Source organism: Penaeus japonicus, unplaced genomic scaffold (genome assembly GCF_977035675.1).
Source record: "Penaeus japonicus unplaced genomic scaffold, GWHDUDI00000001_assembly GWHDUDI00000011, whole genome shotgun sequence".
Lineage (NCBI taxonomy): Eukaryota > Metazoa > Arthropoda > Malacostraca > Decapoda > Penaeidae > Penaeus > Penaeus japonicus.
This window is the reverse complement of record NW_028234413.1, coordinates 9014247-9024246: the sequence shown is the minus strand read 5'-3', so window position 1 is coordinate 9024246 and position 10000 is coordinate 9014247. Positions and strand designations below refer to the sequence as shown.

The window sequence follows — 10000 nt, the reverse complement described above, 5'->3', positions numbered from 1 at the left end:
GCTTCGCCATAATTGTTGATAATTTCATAAACTTTTTTACTGTAATAACTACTATCAGTTATATTTATCTCTCTGATACTGCTGCTATTATTATTATCGTCGTCATCATCGTCAATCAATATGATTATTGATCTTGCAGATGTTATTGTCGCTATCATTATTACTATCATTATTACTATTAATACTTATACTACTATCGATGCAGCTACTATTCCTACTCCCGGCATCATTACTGCAAACAGAAAATCAGTGATAAGTCTTGATATTGCGCCACTCACTTCGACGCAGTCCCTCGGTAATTTCCCCACTCTTGCGCCTCGCTCAACGAAATCCGCTTTAATTCAGCCAAAATGCCATCCGAGGACCTGTCTTTCGGGTCCCGCCAGAGGCTGTGCAGGTGCAAGTGGATCTCACAGCCTTTGGCGAAAGCAGAGCGCAGGAGATCGGCCAGATGAGACAGGTGTTTCGGTTCCTTGTAGAGCTCGACGGAGAGCACTTCCGGGCAACAGTGAGCAATGAGATCGCCTGCAGCCCGTTCCTGGTCGTCGTAAACCGTCCATGAACGCTGGCACGCGAATTTGGCAACTTCCTTCGTCACTAGAGCATCGTAATCAGTCTGTTTAAGGAGGTCGATCCACTGATCGAAGGATAAGTCTCCGGAGTCGTTTAAAAGCTCAATGATTTGTTCGGCATAGTGAGTGAACAAGCAGGACGTGTGGTAAAGCAGGAGGCCGACCAGGTGCTGCAAGAGGTTGGTGTACTTTCCCTTTTCCTGGTATCTGACCGGGCATGTCTTCTCGAGCAGTGTCCTTATTCTTTTCCGCTCACTCAATTCCGAGGCCCATGCTTTGATTTCTTGTCTGTCGTAAGATGAGATATGAAATTTGCGAAGACTTTCTTCCAGAGCCTTCAAAACTTGGTCTTTGTGCTTTGCCAAATTTTCGTTGCTGATGATCGATAGAATGTGGTGAGCTCCATAGAATTCTTGTATCCCTTTGTGAGGGAATCGATGTCTTTCCACATATCGTTCTCCGGATGACGTTAATTCAACCACCAGAAAAGAGGACATCATATGTCTAATCGCAAGCCCAGTTTCTCTGCATACGTCAAGCAGCATATTCACATGCTCTTGTTCTAGATATATCATATTATAGCTCAAGGTAACGAAAGATAGTTGGTATAGGACATCGAGAAACTGCTCGCATTTGCCTTTGATCTCTTCACTTGGGATGTAATCAATATCGGGGTCATCTAAGAGTCTCCTGTGTAGTTTCTCCACCACCAAAGAATGCACTTCCATATACAACACCGTTACACTTGTCACTGAGTTTATCGACGCTGGTCTAGTTGCCCAGAGATAAGTAAATAGCACCAGGTTCAAGGGATAGACGAAGAAATCATTCAGCTGAGGTGGAGCATTTTCGACGTATTGTACGATACTGTTTGTATTTTCTGCACTCATCCCTCTTTTCTTAAGCTCCTCGTGGTAAAGTTCTACGAATTTACCTCTTTTGTTGTCGGGTATACCGAGTAACTTAAAGTAATTTATCGTTAAATCACTTGGTATCATTCTGGAAATTTCTGTCACCTTTTCCGATCGAGTTGTACAAAGCACTGAAATATCTGAATTTTTCTTTACATGAAGGATCTCTTTAAAAAATCTTTTCGATGCGCTGTTCAGTTCATCTAAACCATCGATCAGAAGAAGGACTTTGAGACCCAATAAACACCGGACTAGATCAGACTTGTGAAATCGAGTCGAAGTTAAAGGCATCTGAGAGACTAGGTAATCGGCCAGTGAATCTTTGTAAGGATTGCGGCACTCGAAGTACAACACGAGCTGAAAATCAGCCAAATCCTTGATGATGTTTGTCTGTTTCTTCCAGTCTGACATCATGAACTTCAACAGAGTAGTTTTCCCGGTGCCTGGATTACCTTCCACAAGTTGAATTACAGGTTTTTCCCGCACGCTTTGTTGACTAGAATTAATACTGTGATTATCTGCATAAATACGAGTATCATGACTGTACACTAATATATCTCTGTAGTCAATAGCTTTTTGCACTCCAGACTCAACCAGAACCATCTGTATGTCGATGAAAACTCTATCGACTTTCAGATGGTAGTCACTCCCGTTAATGAAGGAGACCGGATTCAGGTTTAGAAGATTATTCCTGCTGAAGATCTTTGCAACTTCCTTAGCCCCGTCGGTGGACATGATTTCCCTGAGGTCCTCAAAGAGCAAATCGTTCTGGTACTGGAGGACGTCCGTCTGAGCGAACGGATGATCTCTGATGGCTGTGATCGCCTCGCTGACCTGGTTGATAAAGGTGTCCGCTTCTGCGTGCTGGACGCAGTAAAGGTCTCGTCCAACCTTTAGTGTGATAATCAGAATGTCTCGTAGTTTCTCCAGTCTTCTCACTATCTCTTGGTTGCTGATTTCGTGGTCGTTGTGGGCCAAGTTGTTACGGGACTTTTTTATGTAATTCACGAGACACTCGAGACGTGAAAAATCTTCAGACGTCCACACGCTATCGGAGGCTAACGCGACGCCAGCGCAGGTGTTTTGGATGATCTTATATAAGAGACTTATATCGAAGTCGTCGCCGCAAGTGTGGTGTCTGAGCTTCTCCCTCTGAGAGCCATCGAAAACAGTCCTATATCTCTTGTTGCTGTAGCCAAGATTCTGGAGCAGATATTCCTCAAAGGTCACTTCTGGAGCCTTTTTGCACCCCCACTTGAGGATGGCCAGCATGACGCATCGCGCCGGCCCTCGATGGGCTTTGTACAGTCTGAAGGTATTGTGATCCTCTGGCTGGATCCCCGTACCTAGTCTGGTCAGCGCCATCCCCGAAGTGAATCAGTTGACCCAATTTTCTCTTAATAACAGTTTTCTATGCCTCGAGGGCAACGGAAGACACATTCACTAAGTGGACAAATAAATTGTGGCCATTTTGAATCGTATTATCAATATGAATCGCTCTCTTTTTATCTGCATAATCTATTTGTATAAAAAAAACTCGTTATTTCGCTTTCCGTATGTCATTGCCATGTTGCAAATCTCTCAAATCACCAAACCAATCACAGATTATATAGAAATCTAGCTACACAATAACTCACTCGTAAATAACAAAGACAAATCACTTTCCAGAAGAGCAAAGTCCGTTCAACAGTCGTGGGAGATTCACCAGCACAGCCCTTCGTACTCTGACCGAAAAGGGACTGCTTGCGCGTCGCGATATCTACTCCAACATCCGGTTTCCTGACTCTTGTCACGATTTTTTTTTTTTTTTTTTTTTACATCTCCTTTTTCTTTTCTTTTCTTTACTTTTTTATGTGTGTGTATATATGAATATATATATGTATATATATATATATATATATATATATATATATATATATATATATATATATATGTGTGTGTGTGTGTGTGTGTGTGTGTGTGTGTGTGTGTGTGTGTGTGTGTGTGTGTGTGTGTGTGTGTGTGTGTGTGTGTGTGTGTATGTGTATGTATATATATATATGTATATATATGTGTATATATATATATATATATATATATATATATATATATATATATATATATATATATATATATATATATATATATATATATATATATATATATATATACATATATATATATAAATATAATTACATTTACATATACATATACATATGCATATACACATACAAATATATGCCACTGGATATACGAGTTCGAACGTGTGCTCGTGTCAGTCCAGGATGCCGCTCACCCGGGGAATCCCAATTGTAGCTGTCTTCTCCTCGTATTTTAATCAGTCATCAAGCAAACTTCAAAATCTCCATCAAGAACTGTCTTAAGACATTATCAACTTTAAATACTCCAACGAATGCTACTTATAAATGAATATCTCTAAAACGGTTTATATATCATATTCCTAGTAATATCCTATCAGCTGTGGTGGTGGAAATTATACGACTAAATAATTTATAAAGGCAAGATTGGTTATCAACAATTTATTTTTACAATTTCTCTTGGTCTCGCTTTCATGTTCTTTCTCTCTTTCACCCACACTTTTGATTTCAAAATGACTTTAGCTACAAGATACCTTTTATCCACCACATACTTGGTGAACTGATATTTTTTATTATACTCGGTGTTTACTTGTGATTTCTATATTAATCTGTGATCTCCTGGACAGAGAAGCTGATCTTCCCTCACAGATAATGTCTTTACACTCACTCACTCATATAGAACTTTCACTATTCACTATGAATCTATACTATCTTATATCATACATCAAATGTCAGAATTTTAATCCTCTCATATCTCAAGAGAAAAACAGAGGTCACCCCTGAGATGTCAGATTTTACATATATCTGGATATCTGGTCTCGTGTTTCTGACAAGATTTTTGTTTGTCACCAAAACATCTATTGTTTCACCTCATTATGCCAAGTTTTCCTGGTGCACTTCCTTTACTGTCGTTGCAGTGGTTATAATACAGTGACCAAATATTTCTTGCCGTTTACTCTAACCTAGATGGTCCGCCGGTCCCTTCTCTATTAGTGACACTCTCTCCTAGGACTCTCGCACAGTGGAGTGTTTTTTTTATTACTGACAAACCTAAAGTTGTAATATTACTTAGAAAAAAAACATGTTAACCACATGAACACAGGACTTTTTAATATGTTAAGCGATTTGAGTAGTGTCAGTATTATTGATAGACTGGCTGTCTGAAACATCACACTTAAGGTCTGGTATTCCGTGGCGCGATTCGAATCGAGTCATCTAAACCTGCATTTCATGGCCATGCAGCCTGGAAACTTCGCAAACAAAATGTGGTGCTATTATTCCTCTGTACAGTCAAGAATGCTAAACTTCAGGAATTACGGGATTGATTATCGAAAATTATCTGCCGCGTAGGAATCGTGGAACCACGACTGCGGTACACAAGTTGGTAACTCTATGTCGCTATTATTTTGCGTAGTTATTCAATTACTTACAGTGTGTTACCCGTGACATGCAGTTATAGCTTAGGCTGCGTTTACACCAAGCGAATCGATTCGAATCAATTTATGAAGTTATTTTGACTGATTGATTATTGTAAATGATCTGCTGCATCAACAGAGTCATTATGAACCATTGCAATGCACACCAAATGAAGCAGAATCTGTCACGTTCTCAGTAAACTTCCCTTGAATTTGTAAGGTTCTTAGGCTTAGACGTTAAAGAATGCAAATCTGGGAATAAGAACTTCACGTTTTGGTACCTTTTCCCACCCGACTACGTTGACTGGGTTTGCCAAATGAAAGCAAAATACTTGGGACTGAAGAAAATAAACATCAGGTATAATTGGAATCCAACTAATTAGAATTATAATATATGAACCCATAATTTAGGTCAACGTCTTAAATGTTTGCATACTCGTTGGATGGCAATAGTGCACTAGATGATTGTTCCTGTCCAGTAACTACTCTGGTAAGTGGGGACAGATTTAAACAGTTTCCTGTGAGACCTCATGTATACTAATCATGAAGTCCATGCTGTCAGCAGGTGATAGTTGTTTCAATAGTGATAGCAGGCTTAACAGGAAATGTCAACCTGGATCATTTCTCTTTCACTCACTTCATTTCTGTCACTCCTTAAACTTGTTTCTTTTCTCTTAATATATTTAGTATGAAAGGAAGATACCTAGCTATAATAAAAAACAAATTGAAGTTGTATTTTTATACATAGCACATTATTGACAATATACTGATGTAATTTGTAATCAGAAGAGAGAGAGTTGTAACAGGTAAAAAATATAGTACAAGGTCAACAATGTAATTAATAGCATTTAATATTCACCTTGGTTAAGAAGTGTTATTAACATATTCTAATATTAAAACAAATTAATTACTATTTCAGAATTTATGTATTGCTAAATAAATTTTGAAAATGAAGAGGCAGAAAATATACTCGTAACCCCATCTGCGACTCTATTTCTTATGAAATATCAGTCAAATTGAGTTCTAAACAACTGCAGTGCTAATAAATAAAATGATGCTTATCCCTTGTGGGCAAGCCAATAGCCTTCCCTGCAGTTGAATTTCTTGGAAACAAATTATATGAGAATCAGATCTTTACATCAACTTGAGCCATTTATGCCGGGAGTGCATGTCCGTCATAGTTTAGATTTAATATATTTTCATCTTTTTTACTCATTGATGGCTCCACAGTGCTTAATCAGCAAAAAGTCAACAATTAGACCTACCTGACCCCACTTGTTTACCTCATTTTGAAAATTTTCGGGAGGTAAGTTTTCATTTTTATTACCATGATTATTGTTTTAATGCTATCAGCACTATCATTATTATTATAATAATGATAATAACAATAATGTCAGTAATAAAATGAAAAACCTTTCTTCATAATAATGGAAGGAATAAGGTAAACAGGTAGAATCTGGTAGTTCTAGTTTCTGACCCCTTGCTGACTAAGGAAAGAACTCAAAACTATGATGGACTGTATATGTTCCCAGCTTCAACAGATTAATATTCTCATAAGTTAGATCAATTCAAGGCAAAAAGATCATGTCAGGTCAATATGACAGATGACATTTCTTCAAAAAAATACATTTTCCCATTTTCTACAAATCTAATACTGCTCGTCAAGCATAATATTAACTAAAAGTAACAATATAAATAATTAACAAAACATAAAAGAGACAATAGATATCTAAAGGTAACCATATTATTTACAATGTCACAGCTATGTCTGACAGTTTCTCAACATAGAACACAAAACCACAACCTCATCTCATTTCATTGATAAGCTCTTTTAAAAGATAAAACAAAAAATAACATGTGCATCCATAATGCAAGCAAACTAAATACAATAACAGTACATTCTATTCTTTGGTATTAAGTGCAAGTTTATCTTTGATTCCCTGGAAGAGCATAAATCAGTTTCAACATTATATCACAAAAAAAGCACTTCAATTGAATCCTCCTGCCTAACCCCTAGCAGGTCACTGGAGCTCTAATCTTAGCAGAGAGGACTGGTGAAGAGGTGCGTGTAAAACTCTGGCTCGTTCATTTCGTATCTGTACTTCTGGACCATCTCTTGGATGCGGAGCTTGCGTTGGACATGCGGAGGTTGATAGCTGTTGCAAGTAATGAGTTTGTATTAGTCAAAGGTACACATCAATGTTTTGCTTTATTCCAATATTCCATATCAGACATTTGCCATCCCTATTGTATGTTTAAGTGGAAATTATACAGATTTGTAATTATTACTTCCAGAGTTTGGAAATATTTTTATACATATAATTATTAAAAGGCTCTACAAAACTGACTGAGGTATTATACAAAACAAATGCATCTTTTTATACTCACTTTCTCTTGCTCTTTGACTTACACTTTTTCTCTTTGCCTCTCACTCATGTTCATGTTCATGTTCATGTTCATGTTCATGTTCATGTTCATGTTCATGTTCATGTTCATGTTCATGTTCATGTTCATGTTCATGTTCATGTTCATGTTCATGTTCATGCTCAAGCTCAAGCTCAAGCTCAAGCTCAAGCTCAAGCTCAAGCTCAAGCTCAAGCTCAAGCTCAAGCTCAAGCTCATGCTCATGCTAATGCTCATGCATGAGCTCTTGCTCTTGCTCTTACTCTTGCTCTTACTTTCATTCTCAATCTCACATTGTTAAAGGAAAATGCTTAAAAGAAAATCACCCTTTACACTTACCTATCACTCTCCAGCCGTTTACGTCTACACATATTGAGAGCTGTCTGTCTTACCAAGGTCCCAAGGACACGCCTACTCACAACCTGACCATCAACAAGTGGCCCAGCCATACTTAACCTGTCGAGAAAAATGATACATGGTCATAACTAGGGCTGCAAAGCTGGTACACAAGACCTCTGATTCCTACTCCAACTCCAGAGAAGGAATCAATTTTCATTAACATAAGTCCTATATAATAAGTTACATTTCCTTAATATCCCTTTTACTGACAGAAAGAAGAACTGCCTGCTCAACAATGTATATATTCAAAGAACTGATAGGTAAAGAATATACCTTCTCTCCTGTTGAATACAAATCTTTATACAGGTTTTCTTGCACAGAATAAATCACCTTTATAGGAAATCAAACTTTAAAAAGTATTAAAAAAAAACACTAGCAAAGGGACACCTACTTGGCATTCTGACCCTGCAGTTTAATTCTGAAGAGCCCATTTGTGAGAGCATGGATGAATATAACATATATGACTGCTTCCTTTTCCTTCCATGAGCTTGACTCCCTGCCGGTTACAGTTTCAGAGAGCAATTCATCTGCAAGGTCATAAACAACATAATTCATTAAGTTACATAACACTGAAAAGTCATTGCACAATATTATAATCTGTTTCCTAGTGTCAAAACATTTATTAATTTAGCTTTTACTTTTCTCACAAAAAAATTGGTTTATTTATATCATATTGACAGTTACAATAATAAAGAGACTGGTGAATATGTTTATCAGTGAATTCCATTCATTTACAGAAATCACAGAAATCAGTGCCCCTATACATGAAATAATTCTGATAAGTAATCTAGAGCAAAAGTATAAACTCTACTTTATCTAAGACTAACACAATCAACTTTTCCTGAAAAATACTTTTAAGAAATAATGCTTTCAATCCATCTTCCAAATTACAATACTGTTCTAGCTGCACTTAATCTTTCTTTCTTTTTAATACCACTTTATACATCTTTACAAGTGATAAGCAGCTATAATAGTTACATAATATATATTTCAATACCTTTAATCTTTCTTTTTTTTGATAAAATACAATTTCAGACTTTGGAAATAAATAACACAGAGTATTCACTTACTTGCTGGAAAAGTGTAGCAGTCATCAAAACTCTCCAGCCACACAACAAACACTTTGTGATCACTGCATGACATAGCACTTGTCTGCCTCCCAAATTTCCTATTCCTATTTTCACCATGTCCAAAAGACACCTGAAAAGAAAAGGGGTACATATAGCCATATGCCACAACAACAAAAAAATGCTTGAAAAAAAGAAGAAAAACAAAAGAATAGGCATACACACTTTCTTACATGAAACTTACAAGACTAACCTGGGAAGTGTGTGATGAGAGAGACGACCCAGCATCAACATCAGCATCATATGGAGGGAGGGAATCTGAGCGCTCACTCCCGGATCCACCTCCACCTCCTGCAGCAACCTTTTCACTTGGATCAAGGACAATGCCACCTGAAACAGTTAACAAATATATATGAGGAACAAAAAACAAAATGAATTATGTATGTGGTATTAGTCCAGATCCCTCAAATTAAAAAAAAATAATCAAGGAAATTATATACCACGGCAAATGTATTAAAAAAGCCTTAGAAGAGCTAATTTCCATTATCAACATTTTGATCAACCTACCTGCACTGGAGGTACTCCCAAGGGACTGCTGACTGCCCTGATTCTGCTGCGCAACAGCAGGAGATGGCACCACAAAAGCTACCTCGCTTAGGGCATCAGACCAATAAAGGACATGCGAACGGCCACTGAAGCAGCTGCCTCCATGATTCAAATCTGCTATTACTTGAAATGGAGGAATAAAAAAATATTAAAGTCTTATAATAAGATTTCTTGTACAATAATTAAGAGTGTATTTGCCATTGTTTACTACATTTGATGTGTACCTTAATCTTATATATTAATGCAATGTTGCACACTCCAAACTTTGGGCATATCTCTGATTTATAATCTGTTTTCCTCATTTTCATGAAAAACATTTTAACAATTGATGCTGATGATAATATTACAACAAATATTGATTCACCTCCAATATTTGTCTTTGACTGGGACATTTCATATCAAATACAACCAAGATTAATCTGGAAATTTCTCTTCTTCTTGTATATATTTATTTCTCCACACAATATTAGAAGGCAAAACCTCCATTTCTTTGGCATTCAATTGACATTGCATCAACACATTTTTCCATATCTTTGTTAATATTGAACA

General features: G+C 37.1%; 2 protein-coding genes across 11 annotated transcripts in view; both read right to left on the bottom strand.

The window, feature by feature from the left end:
* LOC122267538 (uncharacterized) overlaps positions 1-3449 on the bottom strand; it is a 5968-nt gene extending 2519 nt beyond the window's left edge. The window contains exon 1 of the mRNA XM_086541553.1: positions 279-3449. Within this exon, the coding sequence (XP_086397679.1) occupies positions 279-2848 (2570 nt within the window). The 5' untranslated portion in view covers positions 2849-3449. The remainder of the gene's footprint in view (positions 1-278) is intronic.
* Positions 3450-5700: 2251 nt separating this feature from the next.
* The window catches only part of LOC122267539 (ral GTPase-activating protein subunit beta), a 36868-nt gene continuing 32568 nt past the window's right edge, over positions 5701-10000 (bottom strand). For 9 of the 10 annotated variants that reach the window (XM_043037582.2, XM_043037583.2, XM_043037585.2 and 6 more), the window contains 6 exons: positions 9413-9574; positions 9099-9235; positions 8849-8978; positions 8170-8305; positions 7719-7835; positions 5701-7132 (listed from right to left, as the gene is read on the bottom strand). In XM_043037582.2, the coding sequence (XP_042893516.1) occupies positions 7015-7132; positions 7719-7835; positions 8170-8305; positions 8849-8978; positions 9099-9235; positions 9413-9574 (800 nt within the window). In that variant the 3' untranslated portion in view covers positions 5701-7014. The remainder of the gene's footprint in view (positions 7133-7718; positions 7836-8169; positions 8306-8848; positions 8979-9098; positions 9236-9412; positions 9575-10000) is intronic. The other variant, XM_043037589.2, reaches the window with a different exon arrangement.